Source organism: Leptodactylus fuscus, chromosome 6, assembly GCF_031893055.1.
Source record: "Leptodactylus fuscus isolate aLepFus1 chromosome 6, aLepFus1.hap2, whole genome shotgun sequence".
NCBI classification, from domain to species: domain Eukaryota; kingdom Metazoa; phylum Chordata; class Amphibia; order Anura; family Leptodactylidae; genus Leptodactylus; species Leptodactylus fuscus.
Window position 1 is genome coordinate 129,791,162 of NC_134270.1, and position 19,707 is coordinate 129,810,868.

Below are 19,707 nucleotides of genomic sequence, written 5' to 3' on the forward strand. Positions count from 1 at the left end.
GGAGTGATAGCTATCGAAGCTATCCAGGTTGTGTATGCTTTGATATAGTTGGTAGTGACTACCCTGTATTGGACACCCTGTTGAGACATCTAGCCCCTCTTACAGGACAATAATAATGGACTTGGCCTTGGATTTAAAGATAAAGTAGGTATCTATAAAGAACTAATATAATTTATTGTAATATACTGTATATGACCGATCTAACCTATGTACTATATATGTAAGAGAACGGCTGTGTACACATATTAATGGCTGTGTATGCCTAGTTAGAACATGTCCATGAAGGAATTTATTTTTTTTTTATAGTGTTCTACATTCCTCTCTTTTTTAACACCGCCTGTGCTGTTTCTATGGAATATGCATATGTTCCTTCCACCTGATGATGTATTTTTGTACGGTAGGGAGACAGTGGGTGGCAACTCTAAAATCTACAATCTGAAATTATCATGTAACAAAAATTGTATCTCTATATAGAAATATATTACACATAAGAGCATGGACGAAATCCCTAAGCTGACACATTTCCTACACTTCTGAATGGCCTTCTTCTAGTGTGTATATACAGTGTTGGCCAAAAGTATTGGCACCCCTGCAATTCTGTCAGATAATACTAATTTTCTTCCAGAAAATGATTGCAATCTCAAATTCTTTGGTATTATTATCTTCATTTAATTTGTCATCAATGGAAAACCACAAAAAGAATTGTCAAAAAGACAAATTGGATATAATTCCACACCAAACATAAAAAAAGGGGTGGGCAAAAGTATTGGCACTGTTTGAAAAATCATGTGATGCTTCTCTAATTTGTGTAATTAACAGCACCTGTTACTTACCTGAGGCACCTAACAGGTGGTGGCAATAACTAAATCACACTTGCAGCCAGTTGAAATGGATTAAAGTTGACTCAACCTCTGTCCTTGTGTGTACCACATTGAGCATGGAGAAAAGAAAGAAGACCAAAGAACTGTCTGAGGACTTGAGAAGCAAAATTGTGAGGAAGCATGAGCAATCTCAAGGCTACAAGTCCATCTGCAAAGACCTGAATGTTCCTGTGTCTACCGTGCGCAGAGTCATCAATAAGTGTAAAGCCCATGGCACTGTGGCTAACCTCCCTAGATGTGGACGGAAAAGAAAAATTGACGAGAGATTTCAACGCAAGATTGTGCGGATGGTGGATAAAGAACCTCGACTAACATCCAAACAAGCTCAAGCTGCCCTGCAGTCCGAGGGTACAACAGTGTCAGCCCGTACTATCCATCGGCGTCTGAATGAGAAGGGACTGTATGGTAGGAGACCCAGGAAGACCCCACTTCTTACCCACAGACAAAAAAGCCAGGCTGGAGTTTGCCAAAACTTACCTGAGAAAGCCAAAAACGTTTTGGAAGAATGTTCTCTGGTCAGATGAGACAAAAGTAGGAAAAGGCATCAACATAGAGTTTACAGGAAACAAAGAGGCCTTCAAAGAAAAGAACATGGTCCCTACAGTCAAACATGGCGGAGGTTCCCTGATGTTTTGGGGTTGCATTGCTGCCTCTGGCACTGGACTGCTTGACCGTGTGCATGGCATTATGAAGTCTGAAGACTACCAACAAATTTTGCAGCATAATGTATGGCCCAGTGTGAGAAAGCTGGGTCTCCCTCAGAGGTCATGGGTCTTCCAGCAGGACAATGACCCAAAACACACTTCAAAAAGCACTAGAAAATGGTGGTGAGAGAAAGCACTGGAGACTTGTAAAGTGGCCAGCAATGAGTCCAGACCTGAATCCCATAGAACACCTGTGGAGAGATCTCTTGATGGCAGTTTGGAGAAGGCTCCCTTCACATCTCAGGGACCTGGAGCAGTTTGCCAAAGAAGAATGGTCTAAAATTCCAGCAGAGCAATGTAAGAAACTCATTGCTGGTTACCGGAAGCGGTTGTGCACAGTTATTGTGTCTAAAGGTTGTGCTACCAAGTATTAGGCTGAGGGGGCCAATACTTTTGTCCGGCCCATTTTTGGAGTTTTGTGTAAAATGATCAATGATTTGACTTTTTTTTTTCATTCTCTTTTGTGTTTTTTCATTGCAAGTAAAATAAATGAAGATATTAATACCAAAGAGTTTGTGCTTGCAATCATTTTCTGGAAGAACATGAGTATTATCTGACAGAATTGCAGGGGGGGCAATACTGTACTTTATCCACATCCCCGTACTGAAAATTGTCTCTAGTGTAAGGGCTAGGAAAAAAAATGGGCGCCTTAAAGTGATCACCATATACATTAGGTGTATATTAGCTGAAACTGCTGATCATGGTGAGGCTGTCTGTCTATTTATTGTATATGTGGGCCTCCTTACTGTCCCCAACGGGACATTCATACATATTTGATTTCGCATAGCCAATTCTTTAGTTATAGGGTAGTAAAGTGACCACTAGGGGTGGCTGGCACCAAGGTGAATGTGTGAGGAGGAGCCAGGTGAAATAGCCATTGTGTAGAAAGTGTTATACATGGGCAGCTAAAAAGGATTATCCCACTATAGACACTATCCTCTCCCTTACGTGTCTAATCAGTGAGGGCCTGACCGCTGATACTCCCAATGTTCTGGAGTACGGATGTCCTGTTCAATTGATGTGAATGTCTTTTGTACTCCATTCATCTCTATAGGACTCTCAGGGATAACCAAGTACAGAACTTGACTATATCTCTGTCTCCTAGAGATGAATGGAGCACAATGGGAAGGGGGGGGGGGGGGTGTTTGGGGGAACAAGTGTCTCTAGTGGGACAACCCCTTTAAGTGTTCAGTCTCCCTGCGGCACCACCACAAAGAAATGGTCTTGCTGAAATCAATGGGTTTCATATAATAAATTCACTCGGTCCTTCAAAGTGAGAGGCATTTTTTGTTGTAGGGTTTTCTAAACCAAGCACCGATGTCTATTATGTTTTATACATCTATCTATATCACAATATATCATTAATGTTGTACTATATATATTACAAAATTATTGATATTGTGATATATTTATACTCTATCTATCTATCAATCATCTATCTCTATACAGTCCTATGAAAAAGTTTGGGCACCCCTATTAATCTTAATCATTTTTAGTTCTAAATATTTTGGTATTTGCAACAGCCATTTCAGTTTGATATATCTAATAACTGATGGACACAGTAATATTTCAGGATTGAAATGAGGTTTATTGTACTAACAGAAAATGTGCAATATGCATTAAACCAAAATTTGACCGGTGCAAAAGTATGGGCACCTCAACAGAAAAGTGACATTAATATTTAGTAGATCCTCCTTTTGCAAAGATAACAGCCTCTAGTCGCTTCCTGTAGCTTTTAATCAGTTCCTGGATCCTGGATAAAGGTATTTTGGACAAACAATTCAAGTTCAGCTAAGTTAGATGGTCGCCGAGCATGGACAGCCCGCTTCAAATCATCCCACAGATGTTCAATGATATTCAGGTCTGGGGACTGGGATGGCCATTCCAGAACATTGTAATTGTTCCTCTGCATGAATGCCTGAGGATTTGGAGCGGTGTTTTGGATCATTGTCTTGCTGAAATATCCATCCCCGGCGTAACTTCAACTTCGTCACTGATTCTTGAACATTATTCTCAAGAATCTGCTGATACTGAGTGGAATCCATGCGACCCTCAACTTTAACAAGATTCCCGGTGCCGGCATTGGCCACACAGCCCCAAAGCATGATGGAACCTCCACCAAATTTTACAGTGGGTAGCAAGTGTTTTTCTTGGAATGCTGTTTCTTTTTGGACGCCATGCATAACGCCTTTTTTTATAACCAAACAACTCAATCTTTGTTTCCAAAATGAAGTTGGCTTGTCCAAATGTGCTTTTGCATACCTCAGGCAACTCTATTTGTGGCGTACGTGCAGAAACGGCTTCTTTCTCATCACTCTCCCTGACAGCTTCTCCTTGTGCAAAGTGCACTGTATTGTTGACTGATGCACAGTGACACATCTGCAGCAAGATGATGCTGCAGCTCTTTGGAGATGGTCTGTGGATTGTCCTTGACTGTTCTCACCATTCCTCTTCTCTGCTTTTCTGATATTTGTCTTGGCCTGCCACTTCTGGGCTTAACAAGAACTGTCCCTGTGGTCTTCCATTTCCTTACTATGTTCCTCACAGTGGAAACTGACAGGTTAAATCTCTGAGACAACGTTTTGTATCCTTCCGCTGAACAACTATGTTGAACAATCTTTGTTTTCAGATCATTTGAGAGCGGGCTGTCCATGTTCGGCGACCATCTAACTTAACTGAACTTGAATTGTTTTGTAGAAAGAAATGGTCCAAAATACCTTCATCCAGGATCCAGGAACTGATTAAAAGCTACAGGAAGCGACTAGAGGCTGTTATCTTTGCAAAAGGAGGATGTACTAAATATTAATGTCACTTTTCTGTTGAGGTGCCCATATTTTTGCACCGGTCAAATTTTGGTTTAATGCATATTGCGCATTTTCTGTTAGTACAATAAACCTCATTTCAATCCTGAAATATTACTGTGTCCATCAGTTATTAGATATATCAAACTGAAATGGCTGTTGCAAACACCAAAATATTTAGAACCAAAAATGATTAAGATTAATAGGGGTGCCCAAACTTTTTCATAGGAATGTATACTAATCTCTCTCTATCTATGTATCTATATAACAATATACCCACAATTTTGTAATATTTATCACAATATACTGATAATTTTTTTTAAATATGTATAATAAAAGATGTATGGGAGACTCATAACAAATGTAAATTTTTAGCCTTCTGTTCTCTCCAGTCATATACATAAGGATACATCAGACCCCTTGTATGACCAATATCCATCTTGTAGAATTTATCTGTTTTCCCCATTTAATATTAGTAAGCTATATAACAGCCCACCTTATCTATACATGTCTGAATATCTAATAATAATAACTTTATTTCTCGAATGTACAAATATTCTGCAGCATTTTACAATATCTCTCCTATTTCAAGAAATCCATTTTTTTTTTACGGATCACACGCTCCATTTTTCTGTCTTTTAAATTTACAATGAAAAATATACAAAGGCAATCAGAAATAGTGGGAGAAAATAATCTTTCCATAATAATAGAAAGGTGTAGCGACTGTAACTCCCACGTATCTACCTGACGTCATCTGATTTCCCGTCTACTTACAAAACAAACGCTTTGCTAACATCACCTTTAAATTGCTCTGCCATTGTCCTGGCTGACAGATTTCATAAACTAAATGGAGGTTGGATTAAGCGAGGAGAATAAATGTATTAAAAATGGAGAGAGAGAGAAATCCAAGCTATTTTGTGTATTGAAAAGAGCAGTTTAAATAAATCCCCATTAATAGAGATTGTCGCACAACTCCAGCCGCTTTCTTCTTGATTACATGGCTAGATACGGTAACTCTTGTGTGGAGGGAGTAGGAGGGTATACCGTACCTCTGTGCAGGGCTGGATTATGGACAAATGCCATCTGTATTTCCATGCATACATTTTAATTGTTTGTTTAATAGGGTTACGCTTCTGCAGATTATGAGGACTGTGTCAGTACATTTAAAGAGGCCCTGCAGTTCTGTATTAATACTGAACATGTTTATTTTAAGGAATAAAAAGCGATTAAAGGGATTGTCTGGTATAAAATAAACAACAACAAATCTACTTCTAGAGCATTCTGAAATAATGTAGGGAACCTCTCACAAAGAGCTCCAAGGATCATCCTCGTGGCTGTGCATCGCATGGATAGACTTTGGGTTTCAATAGGCAACACGCATTGTTTCATTTCTCCTACGGTGGCGCAATTCATGCCAGGTTCCTATGAGATTACAGATGATTCTTGGGGGGGCGGGGGGTCAAATTGGGGGTCTTACTAGTGGACCGTTAAAGAGGCTGTTGTTGGGACCACTGTTCTTGTGATCACAGGACAACCCCTTTAAACTTACAGAATGGTATCATGGAATTATATATTGTTCTCTTCATCTAGTTGTGTTAGGCCACATGTTCTCTACTGGTGGCCTAACACAACTTTTTTTTTTTGTTTTCCCTGACTGGATATTTTCTCCCTTTAGGCTGAGGCTGCACGTTGCAGGAACGCAGCTTTTTTGTTGTTGTAGATTTTGTTGCATTTATATGAGCCAAAGGCAGGAGTAGATTGAGCAGAAGGGAGAAGTATAAGAACTTCCAATATACAGTATTTCCAACTCCTTTGTAACCATTCTTGGCTTTAGATGAAAAAACTACGTCAAAATCTGTTAAAAAAAAAAAGCTCAGTTTCCGCATCGTGGGGCCTCAGTATTAGCCATAGCTTCTGGTCACATGACTGCTGGCTAGCGTAGGATCACATGCAGTTTTTGTTGTATTACTGTCATTGACAATCTTTGTAAGCTACATTATTGTCCTGCATTATAAATATAAAGAAAGCAGCTGAGGGAGCGCCATTTCAGTAACCTGTATGTATATAAACCACTTGCTGTACCACTCCTTATATCACCATTAATACATACCAGTGAAAGATCTTACAATGGCATCAGTGGCGTAACTAGGAATGGCGGGGCCCCGTGGCGAACTTTTGACATGGGCCCCCCCTCCCCAAACCGATGCCGAAGACCTCGACTGACCCCCTCCTCCGCACTCTATTATGTCCCTTAGTAAGCCCTGCACACAGTATTATCCCCCATAGTGTCCCCTGCACACACAGTATTTACCCCTATAGTGTCCCCTGCACACACAGTATTATTAACCCCTATAGTGTCCAATGCACACACAGTATTAACCCCTATAGTGTCCAATGCACACAGTATTATTATCCCCTATAGTGTCCAATGCACACAGTATTATTAACCCCTATAGTGTCCAATGTACACACAGTATTAACCCCTATAGTGCCCCTGCACACACAGTATTATCCCCCATAGTGTCCCCATATGTCCCACTGTGGACACCTATAAACATTTATTATACTCTGGGGTCTGAAAAGACCCCAGAGTATAATAATCGGAGACCCGGGGGATTAAAACCATTAAAAGAACAGAGATAGTTGCTTACCTGTTCCTGTCGGCTGTCCTGTCCGCTCTTGTCCAGCTTTAATGACGTCAGACGTCACATGACCCGGGAAGCTGGCCTGGGTCATGTGACGTCAGAGACGTCAGACACAAATGACGGAGGCCTGGCCGGATCGCGGAGAGGTAAGTAACACTGTTTTTTTATGTTACCTTACCCCTCCCGGTGCGCCGATCATTATACTCGGGGGTCTGCAAAGACCCCCGAGTATAATGATAGCCTCTGTGGGCCCCGCGGTGTCACTAGCCGATCCCAGCCCAGCCAGGATCGGCAAGTGAATGGGGCCCGTAACGGACTTTAAAAAAAAAAAAAAAAAAACGCAGCGGTAGCGGCTGTCACCGGGCCCCCTAATGGCCCGGGCCCTGTGGCAGCTGCTACTGCTGCTACCACGGTAGTTACGCCCCTGAATGGCATCATAGAAGCCACCAGAGTTGGCAGAAACCACACAGTCGATGTGATTCTTCTAGCAATCACATCTCATCTTCCCCATCCCTTTTCTTCCTATACCATACCTAAAAGACAGATGGAGGACACTACTAGGTTGTCTGGGTATAGTCACTATCTTCATCCACATGCACATAGTCCTACACTATTTTGTTATTTGGTTATTACCCTGTGCTATATTTCAATGGGCTTGTTTGTTTCCGTCATTTGTGGGATCTGGTGCTGTCCGTTTTACTATTCTTCTCATCCTGCTTGGGACCAGAAGAATGAATATGACCGCGCAGAAGTGCACGTAGTGTTTTTCATGGCTAGCACAATGATCCATTCACTTCTATGGTCACATACACACAACTGTGTATTTTCATGGTCCGGTGTATGGAGCCGTGAGCAAAACTCAAGACAGGTCCCTATTCCTGTCTGTTTTGTGGACCATGCTCACTGATCCCAATGAATGGGGCCGCGGAAGCGTTGGCAGCGACACGCACACACAAGTGAATCTGCCTAAGGCTGGATTCACACTAGCTTTTCATTTGCCTGCTTTTGTCACAGCATTTTTACCAACATTTTTTTTTTTCCTATTGATTCGCCATCTCTTCGGATTGCTGGAAAACCTTTGAAATGTGAAGCATCTTATTATACAGCCAATGGTAAACTGATATTTCATAGATACAGGAAGTCATCCAAAGTTAAGGAAAAAGGAGAGAACAAGACAGATGCCTTTTGTTACATGAGACACTGGCCACATGACGAAGGTCAGTGTTAGAACCCAAACCCATATACTGGCCAATATACTAAAAGCATTTGTTTTATTAACTCTGTAGCAGCAGCAGCAGCATATCATAGCTATAATGTGAATGCAAAATCTGTAATGGGGTTTCCATTTATCATGTGCTTTCTATAATTCTGGTATCTTCTTATGTTATTGAGAGGCCTTTGGGCCCCTTCAAGCTCCAGTAGCAACTGCGCCCCCATAGCTACACCCCTGACTTGAATGATTTAATAGATGATTCTTTCCTAACATGACATAGACTATATGAAGAGACTGAAATGGGTGATGGCTACTGGTTACAAGGATATATGAAACCACAGGGTTTCCACAAGTGAAGGTGTCTACAGTACTAGCACAATGGTTTTCTGCATGTTGTTTTCCGATGCAGGGGGCATTTTCTAATGCAGTGTCAATGCTACCTCTTCAGTCACCCCCTCTACTTCATAGATTGTCTGTACATGAATCCTTCAAATTGTATAGTGCTGCAGAATATGTTGGTGCTATATAAATAAAATGTATTATTATTATAAGTCACCCAGTATACAGGGAAATAAAACACAGCATTATCATTCATAGAAGTTTTGTTGCAATTGCTTGTACAGCTAATGGCTACGAGCTCTACTGTATGGGATCGTCAGGGGCTGCCGAGGTTGAGACCCCAATAGTTAGAATGCAGCGCCTCCATATGTATGTGATAACATTATATAATAGAAATACCCCTGTAAAGCCCAACATCACAAAGCGAACATAAGCATAATGACAGACGTCCATGCACAGGAGAGCGTTCACATTCCATATAATGACAGACGTCCATGCACAGGAGAGCGTTCACATTCCTATGTATGATGGATTGATTTAATCAGCCATATTTTTATTGTTCACGGTTATTTCCCATTGCAAGGGTAGAGACAGCACACTTCATGTTCCGTATTTTGCTCATACACACAGGACAATTATCATTATAAACGCCTGTAATTTTTATGGATCTGAATAGTTATTGCTTCACATAAAAGTGCCTTAAGGCCCCATTCAGACCTCGTGGCAGGAGATGCTTTTTGGCAGCTGTGGTATTTTGTGCCTATTGCAATGCTGACAGCTCAATTTGAGTAAAAAATATAAAGCTATATAAGATAATATATGGAATATATGCAGTTTGGCAACAACAATTGATATGCTGCAGACTTTATATCCATACCATAGGTGAAGCCGCAGACAAAACGTGCTTCATTTTTGGTATGTTTTTGTTGCGGCAATTCTGCAGTGGAAAATGCTTTCAGTGTGAGGCCTTACCCTAAAGCTGTATTCACGCGTCACTGAAAATCCGCCATGTCACAGCTGTCACACAGCGGTATTAAGTTCACTGTATGTGAATTGGAGCTATTCACATGACCATCAAAAAATAGGACATATCCTATTTTTACTTGTTTTCACGGTTTCCTCAATAGTCAAATTTATGAGGGATCTGTGAAAATGGCTGTCCCTCAGATGCTAAATGGGTGTGGAAAATATCTGTTCTTCATGGCCATTATATCCATCTGTCATATTAATGTAGGCTAAGACCACAGGCGCATGACAGTGAGTACAAACGGACATGAAGCTGTCAGTCAGTAATTTCCTTTTCCTATCATTTTGGGTTTTTATGTTTTGTCAGTTTGGCCATTTTTAATGTCCATTATTCATCAGTTTCTTATCCAGTTTTAACTGACGGTTATGGATGGACTTCTGGCAAATCCAATCCACATACTTTGCAGAAAAGTACCCGCAGCGGAAGTGCTCTGCGATTTCTAAAACAGTCACATAATACCTATAAGGCCGGGTTCACATGGGGTATTTTGGGACTAGTCGGGAGGAGGGAGTGTCTTTAGGCGGATTTGTGAGGCGAATCTGCCTGAAGAAAGAGAATGTCACTTCTTTTTTCTGGGAACCGAAACAAACGGCTCCCAGAAAAAAGAACTGACCATTTTTCTGGGAACCGAAACAAACGGCTCCCAGAAAAAAGAACTGACCAACTTCCATTGATTTCAATGGGAGCCATCTTTTTGGTCAGGATTTTGAGGTGGATTCAGCCTCAAAATCCTGACCAAAATACCCCATGTGAACTCAGCCTTAAGGGCCCATTCACACAGAGTTTTTTGGCGAGGAATAAATTCGCTTCAGGAATTAGGAATTTTTTTTTTTTCTCCAGCACAGTGTATGGACTTTAAAAAAGCCGCTAGCGTTTTTTTTACGCCGTTTTTGCCAATTCCACGTTGATTTTCCATTGACTGCATTGGTTTTTGCAGGTGGAATCCACCTGAAGGAAGCTATTTTTCCACTAGCGGAAAAAAAAATACTACTGACACTGATTCAGTGCCAAAATCCTCGCCAAAAAACTCTGTGTGAATGGACCCTAAGGATCCATTCACACAGAGGAAAATGGCACTTTATTTGGCGCTGAATTTTCCACACTGAAAAAAAAGCCTCCCATTAATTTCACTGGGTTCATTTTTCTGCTAAGGAACACATTGAAGTCAATGGGAGACTTTTTTCAGCACTGAAATTCCACACCAAATTCCTCAGTGTGAATGGACCCTATAGCTATAATAGAAGCAGAAAGTCTGAAGAGGAAAACAGCGGACTGTCTGTGAAAAGCCCTGTGGGGAAAAAAACGCAATACTTTTCTGCAGCTCTTTTTTGCTGCGGCCTGCTACGTGGGTCCTTAGCCTTAGGGTATATTCACACATTCAGGTTTTGCTCTGGTACAGTTTTGGAAACCAAAATCAAGATTAAAATAGAGAAGTAGTATGTGTCTGCTGTTTTCTCCCTCTATGATCCACCCCTGATTTTAGTTTCAAAAGCCTGAACAAAACCTGAAAGTGTGAACAGAGCGTTTATTGATATAGGTGGGTGACAGTAGAGGAAAGTAGATATCTGTTATCTTTGGAAAAAAGTTTTAATTTGATACTTTTGTGGATGCTTCTCCCATTTTACTGGCAATAAATATACAATATGGAGGACACACAAACTGCAAACATACCTGGGTTCATATACAGTACAGTAATATGTAGCTGTGAAAGGGCACGGATACAAATGTATGGGCATCTACTAATGCCCGTAGGCCTCTGATCTCACATGGATCTGGCACTGCTTCTAGGGAAGCGTAGGGCCTAATCAAGATATGGCAGATTAAATTGGCCGCCATTTACATTACAATACAGGTACATGTGGTACTACCTTATTCTCATTGATATCCAAATGGAAATCCATGTATGTTGCAGACTTTCAATCAATTTCCATTGTGGATTTCACCATTTGAAGTACAAATTATGCAGCGCAAATTATCCACTACATCAGACAGGTGAAGCACAATGCCAAACTGCTCCGAAAGATAGTGGCAGTTTGCTGTAAAACCACTGTTTCTGGCGCAGTTTTGACCATGGGGGTCAAAGAATCGTATGTCCTACTGGGAACGGTTTGCAAACTGTCTGTTTAAAAATCCCATTCACTTCAATAGTTCTTTAAAGCAATCCACAGGTGTCTGTTTGCAGTTTCTCCGCTTTTTTTTTTTTTACGTAAACAAAGTCAGACATGCAGGTCTTTGAACATTTGTCCATCTTACAAACAATTCTTGATGCAGCCTGTATATCCGCCATACAGGCTCCATGTACACAGATTGTTTTATACGTGCAGTGTGACACAGATCAGTAATATTGTAGACCTACAAGTTCTATTATGTAGGTAAAGTTCTATATGTACATTGTGACTGCTTTCTGTACTGAACATTGGAAAAATCTGAATCTTCTGCAACAAACGTAAATGATTGTGATGAAAGGAAATAAGGCAGCGGTGTGGATATATATAGCCATGTATATATAGATGACTCTATACGCACTGCTGTCTGCATGTTGCTTTCCTATGTGTACATTATCCTGTCAGCTATTGATTACTGCTTTGATTGCTTTACTCTTTTAGGCCCTTGGCTGTCTATAGGTTAACCCTTTGTTATCTCTGCCCATGCATTTGATGTGTATTTCCTAAAGCAGCTGCGGCGTATTGTCTGAGTATGTATCAGTTAACTATGTAATCCACCTGCGAAGAACAAGGTACAGTACTAATCTCAGACTGTACAGGGATGAGACAGGAGTGGGTTAACCCGCTGCTCACATTATGGTTTCCACCTGGTTGGCCATGAATATAGCCCACTGGCAATGCAGAATAGTATACAGCATTTCAATTGGACACAGGTTGTAAAGAATGCAAAAATGGCCAGGCAGACAAACCTTCCTGTGATCTTTTCCATACTGGACTGTTTCTTTGCTGCTGTAGGAGATATAATTCCTATCGCCAGACAATTCAAAGGTGTGCGGCGGAGTCTACCGAGCGTGGCCAAGGGCATTGACATATCTGCAGTGGAAGTAGGAAAGTAATGGGCATGTTATTGCAATGGCGTGTGAGGGAGATGAGCAGCTGCTAAACACCTGCTATTGTCTGTACCCTATTGGAATTAAAAGGCTCGGACAGGGGAGGGGGTGTTTCCTCATTCGGGCTTTTGTGTGTAGTTTTGGGTGAGAACCTACATGTCCCCATGACAAGGAGCAATTCAGTCCAGAAAAGCTGGTACATCACTCTGAGGTAAAGAATCCAGGTCATCTGACTGGGTTTGATCCAGGACATATTGGCTTGTATTCAACCATATGGGAGGTCTAAGGGTGCATTCACAGAGTTTTGTGTTGCGCGTAACACATTGAAATCAATAGGTAAAAAAGCCTCCCATTGAGCTCAATGTGTAGCGCACGTAAGACAGAACCCATTGAACTCAGTTTTACAGCACTGCTTCTTTACATGAGTTTTGTGGCAAAAACAGCGCCAAAAAACTACATGTGAATGCAGCCTAAGGGTCCATTCACACGGAGGATAATAGTGTGGAATTTGGTGTAAAAAGAGCCTCCCATTGACTTCAATGGGTTCCCTTTTCTGCTAGAATTCCGCACCAAATTCCTCACCATTTTCCTCCGTGTGAATGGACCCTAAAGCTTAAAATGTCGTGTTTTACAGCACCAGTAAAGCGAGTGAGATTTCATGAATCTCATCTATAGATTGTGAAAGAAGAGGGGCAGAAAAGCTGCATTTTCTAGCCACAGCATGTTATTTTTAGCTGTAAGAATCTCAAGCAGTTTCCCTATATACTTAATAGGGTCAGCGCACTGACCTGTTAATGTTTATAGGCTCCATATGCATGGTTATGCATTTTCACAGGCCCATGTATGGGGCAAAACTTAGGACAAGTCCTATTCCTGTCGGTTTTGTGGACCAGGCTCACTGAGATCGTGCTTGTGTGAATATGGTCTAAGGTTGAAAATTTGCACTGCACCAGCCACGTGTGGCCAAATCCCACCTGCTCATGGCTGCCGATTACTACAAGATTATACAGTATGATCATGCGATCATTGGCGATTGTGAAGATGCATGCGGCTGCTGTGATGTGAACACGCTAAAGGCACAGCTACATGGTGCAATGTCTGGCGCTGTTGACTTAAAAGGGTTGTACCACCAAAGACACTTTTCCCCTGTCCACAGAATATGGGGACAAGGGTCAATTTAATAGTTATGACTAGTCGCTTGTTACTGGTGTCATTACATATATCTTCTGTATAACATATATAGTATATATGCTTGGTGTATGGTTCTAATGTTAAGGTGATAGTGTGTCGTGTTGTCGCCAGTGCCTCATTTACCCTGCCATGTCATATTACATATTTCTTGGTACTGTTTCTCCTCTTACAAACCATGTGGAGAGAAAAGTACTTCAAGAACTACTTTCCTCTCCGCATGACTCATGACACCGCGCGGAAACACACGGAGTCCATTATAGTCTATGGGGTCCATGTGCTTTCATTGCTCACCGCTTGTCAATGCGTTCGGTATTCCGTTCGGAGGGTCCCCAAGTGGATTTCCTGAACAGAATACCGAATGCAGATGTGAACCAGTCCTTATTCTACGTTACTTGTGCTACAACTTTTTCTGCTGTCTGAAAGGTAACACTTGTTCCTCGGACTATGAAAATGGACAAAAATAAGAAGTTGTATTTTTTTTTTTTGGCAGTCTATTAAAACAGACATGTGGATAGCCCTATTTACTGAGGAAGATGTGCCATGAAAGTGGGCTGTGGCACATCTCAGGCTCTGTGCCCCCATCGCCACTTTTTAGGCAGTGAGCAGGGACAGGCGGGTCCGCCAGATTTAATTTAACTCACCAGTCTTAATAAATTCCCGCCCAGTGTTGTAATGGCCGTGACTGAACGCCTGTCGCACCGCCATTTTGTGATGTTTGGGTAACAATACTGTGAGCTCATGACATTGTATAGCTGATGCCATATCGGAGTTCTACGTTACACATCGCAATGCGGTTTCACAGTCACGCAGTATGGTCGTCCTGCCCACGCTGATCTGTCACCTGAGTGTACTTGTGGCCATTATGACTACATGTATTTACAACCATGCAAGATAAAAGGCCAAATGCAGCTGAAGAGCAGGCAAAGAGCCCAGTTACATCATCTGACTGTGCAGCAATCGCACCATCTGAGCAGAAGCATAAAAAAGTGTCTAATAAATGGGAGGAGAAGTGGCAGCGTTATTGGCCATTTCTGTCAGTCATGCTGTGCTCATCTGCGGTATCCCCGCGGCAGCGTCAGGGTTAATGCCGGCAGCGCACGGGTTAATGGTGCGGACCCCGGGTGCAGCACATGTGAGTGAGGAAGTCCCAGCTCTGAGGACGGGGGAGGGGGCGGCTCTACACACAGACACACGGGAGGATGGGGAGACGCTGAGCCGGCTGCAGAGCGAGTACCCCGGGCGGAGAGATGACAGGCGGCCCTGCACAACTACCGACCCGGCCCGTGTCCTGACACAGCCCGATCCCAGGGAATCCGGAGACCTCACTCATCCTGCACCATAGATCTCTACTGATCCCACTGACTGCGGCAGAGATCCCCACTACCTCATTGTGATCCCCCTGACCGTGCAGTACCGATCCCTACTAATCCTCTAACCCTACTGCGTAGATCTCCTCTAATCCCCTGACCCTATAGCACAAATCCCACTAATCTGCAGACCCTACAGCACAGATCCCTACTAATCCACTGAACCTACAGCACAGATTGCCAGTAATCCCTTGCCTCTGCAGTACAGATCCCCACTACTTCAGTGTGATCCAACAAGCCAGATCATCTGACCCAGCAGCACAGATCCCTACTAATCCCCTGAATCTAGTGCTCAGATCCCTACTTTCCCTCTGACCTTACAGTACAGATTACTACTAATGCCCTGACCCAACAGGACAGATCCCTCCTGACCTTACAGCACAGATCCCTACTAATCCATTGACCCAACAGGACAGATCCCTCCTGACCTTACAGCACAAATCCCTACTAATCTATTGACCCAGCAGGACAGCTCCCTCCTGACTTTACAGCACAGATCCCTACTAATCCATTGACCCAGCAGGACAGATCCCTCCTGACCTTACAGCACAGATCCCTACTACTCTATTGACCCAGCAGGACAGCTTCCTCCTGACTTTACAGCACAGATCCCTACTAATCCATTGACCCAGCAGGACAGATCCCTCCTGACCTTACAGCACAGATCCCTACTACTCTATTGACCCAGCAGGACAGCTTCCTCCTGACTTTACAGCACAGATCCCTACTAATCCATTGACCCAGCAGGACAGATTTCCACTACCTCAGTGTCATTTCCCAGTTCTCCTGCTGTACTGGTCCCCAGTAAGCCCCAGATGTCACCGCACAGATGTGGTGATCCCACATTGTGTCCTATCTGATCCCCAGTCATTTAGCCTGCAGTGTAGATCTAGCACAAGTTGTACAGTAATCCATGGCTTAGATCCAGATGCCAGTGGACTTCTCAGGTGCCTGGCTTCCTGCAGCACTCTCAGGATTTAGTAGCATGCAGATAGGCTGAAGATCCCCATCCCTTTCCTCATGTGGGCAGTGTCAGTGTGTTTACACATCTAGCCATTCATTTCCTCAGGAGCAGCATGCCAGGCTGAGGCACCGAGTCTTCTCACTATGGCAGATGGACGGGACTCTGCAGCCTGTGCTGCTGCATCTGCCGCTGTGGTGGGACTTTTAGGGGTGCAGGATGGAGGCACCTTTACCTCAGGGGGGCTTCAAGTACCTGATCGTGGAGGAGAAGAGCTGATGCTGAATGGAGGGTGCACAGAGGACAGTCCACAGTCTGGGAGGAGCAGCAGGGACCACTCAGGAGAAAGAGGACAGGGGATAGTGCGGACTACTGGGATAATGAAGGTAAGCTCCATTATATCCATGGAAGTGTTCCCGCATATCCCTTGTGTCATATATGGTATAGTTCATAGGGGCATCACCAACCCCCCCCCCCAATCTGTAGTCAGTATCTATTACATGACCTCAGGATTTCTATCCAAGCTCAGTCCTGCTATATATGGTCCCTTAGTCATTAGCAGAGACGCATGGTGGCCAAAGAATGGACACTATGGGCTTAAATATGGCGATTGGGTCCCAGATTACCCAATAGTGCTCCAATCCTTAATTATATTATATATCCTACACCATATTTCACAGAAATTATACACGGATTATGTCCTTTCACCAAACCCGAAGTTTATTCTGCTGAATGCGAGTCGCAGACACGGTTCATATGTCACATATTTCCTTTAAACACACCACATCTTTTCCTACTGTGACTACCTATTGTGTCTTGTGGCCCATTGTAAGGCTCGAGGTTGCGGCCACCGTCTAGTAAAGAGCACATCAGAGGACACGCAACTGCTGACATCCTGGAAACGTGCTAGAGGTCAATGGTAAATGACTTCATACAGTAGTTGATCAACACCATAGGAGAGGACATTCACCAAAGAGCAGAAACAACGTAGCAGGGGAAAGTGTCCTCTATTAAGGAGTTAAAACCGTATCGGATAAAAGGGTTGACACTTTTTTTTATGATACTGGTTCACAAGTAAAGTTTAAGCTTTCCGGATGCAGCAGAGCTGGATTTGTCTGTTAACTTTGGAGAATCGTTTTTATAACTAAAAGGGCATCGGAAACTGACCGTCTTGGCTCTGCTACATCTGCACTTCGTGTACGGATGCACTTGACGGCTCTATCGTGTTCTTGCTTTGTTTACCAGAGCAGTGAGCCAGGTGTCCATGCCACCCATGCTTGTCATTAGATGCAAATCGTTCCACGCAGTGCGCTGGCTGCAGCACCATCTAGGAACAAGCCGCTTTATACTTTGTGAAGAATGCAAGGAATTCAGTATCGTGTCTCGTTGTCAGTAGCTTTCACTTTAGACGTTACACGTCAGTGACTATATCATGGAGATCCCTCCAATGATGTAATTAATATGTTCTCATAATACCGTAATACCACCATACGTCTAGGCAGCCAAGAATGGGATTGAATGTGCCAACTGAGTTCATCTTTTGGCATACCTTATATCTACATGCTGTAATATTCATGGTTTTCCATAGGGTCAAACCAGCCACAGACTTGGGATATTTACAGGGCTATCAGGAAAAATTTGGGAAAAAAAAATTCACGTAAATGTAATAGGAGCAGGGCTGCACTTCCCAAGAACCATCGCTATGCAGTGGATAGGACTGCTGCGCCACTTGTAGTGCATGCATAGGAGCTGTGTGTCCACTGGAGCAACTTCTGGAAACCTTCTGATGTCTGAACAACTGGTCTGGGTGTCTGACCCCACAGATGACCTATCCTTTGGATTTGGGGTTGGAAAGGCCCTTTAAGTCTATGACCAACACAGACATCAGATTGTCAGAAAATGTAACTTGGTTGTCCAATGATCTGCAGATCAATGTCTTATGTTTATGACCCTCTTTAGCAGAGGATTCCACATATAAAGGGTGCCCATACAATAATAATTCAGATGCTCCACAAGTATTTACCAAAACGGACATGTCAGTAGAGGTGACGTATTGTCTTTAAGTTTGGAGCAGAAGGTCTTATAACGTTTTCTCTAATTCACAAGTAATCTCTGAGCTCTCCTCAATGGTAAGATGTCTACGTCTATGTGTAACATTGTAGCAAAACTCTACCTTATGATAATAAGGTAGAGTTTTGCTACAATGTTACAATGCACCATGTGAACAATTTCTCATAGTACATGTCTTGGATAGCTGTAGTATCATTGTCTCATGTTAGATCATTCAGGCACTGGGGCTACATGTAAACCTACTAGTCTACTGTAACCTGGAAAGTTATTGATACGTAATAAGGAGATAAAGTAATACTGAGTGTGCCTGCTGTGTTATTGGGCAGAAGATGCTAAGTAAAGTGAGATTTAGATTAGTAGGAAAACACTCAATACAATTTGAAATTTATGGATCTAAATCCCTCTGGCCTTCTTCCCGCTTACAAGTATCACCACTATCACAGTATGAACATGCATGTATACGAAGGTAGTTGTCGCTCGCTGAGATGGATCACTCAGGATTGGACTCCAAAGCCCAGAATGAGAGTTTCATTATATTAAAGGGGTTTTCCGGATTAGCAGGCCATTAATTGAAGATCAACAAGGGTTTGACACTTGGGGCCCCATTGATCAGCTGTGAAGGTTAGGAGGAGTACTGTGACCCCTTCACATAAAGCCAAGCACAACACCATACCTTTTTCAGCAGTTAGGTTTGGCATTGTAGCTCAGCCCCATTCACTTGAATGGGACTGAACTGTGAACAGGCCATGTGACTGATGGACATGACATCGTACTACAAAACTGCATCATCTACTGATCTTCTCTGGTCCTCGTGCTATATAACTTACTGCTCACATTGTGACTGTTAGTAATAAAACTAACGGGATTGGGCAAAAGTCAAATAAGTATAGAGACTGGGGGAGGGGGGGGGAGGGTTATTAGCCATACATGTATGTGGTGGAGTCAGGCCTGATGTCTGATCTGGTTTGTATGGTTGTGCTTAAATACCAGTCACAGCTCTGTTTCAGCCATGGCTGGTATATGCCTTAGACCAGCACCTATTCTTCCAGAACCCCAGCATGCTTGACCTGTCTGAGTGTGCATGTCTTTTCATTAGTAAAGAGGAAACCACTTGCATACACCTCTGGCATAGATTTATATCCACTGAGAACCAAGAATCGTGCAGTTGAGAACCTTGCCATCAGGTATATACCCATGAGATGGTCGCCAGTCTTAGTTATAAAACCTGATACTTGTGATCCTGTTCCAACCCTGCCTGGACTCCTTCTGATGTGTCTCGAATCTAGAGATGAGCGAGTACTATTCGAAACACCCATAGGAATCTCTCGACCAATAAGAAATTCCTGTTTAACCAACCACAGGCTGAGACAGGTCATCACTGCAGTCTGATTGGCTGAGCCAGCATTCCCTGTGTGTCAGAGACACCAATAGGTAGAAACCAGCGGGGACCCTG

The 19,707-nt window shown here is 42.9% G+C and overlaps 1 protein-coding gene across 1 annotated transcript in view; it reads left to right on the forward strand.

The window, feature by feature from the left end:
* LOC142209305 (inactive phospholipase C-like protein 2) overlaps positions 1-19,707 on the forward strand; it is a 124,066-nt gene that overhangs the window by 41,902 nt on the left and 62,457 nt on the right. Inside the window, exon 2 of the mRNA XM_075278255.1 lies at positions 15,154-16,570. Within this exon, the coding sequence (XP_075134356.1) occupies positions 16,331-16,570 (240 nt within the window). The 5' untranslated portion in view covers positions 15,154-16,330. The remainder of the gene's footprint in view (positions 1-15,153; positions 16,571-19,707) is intronic.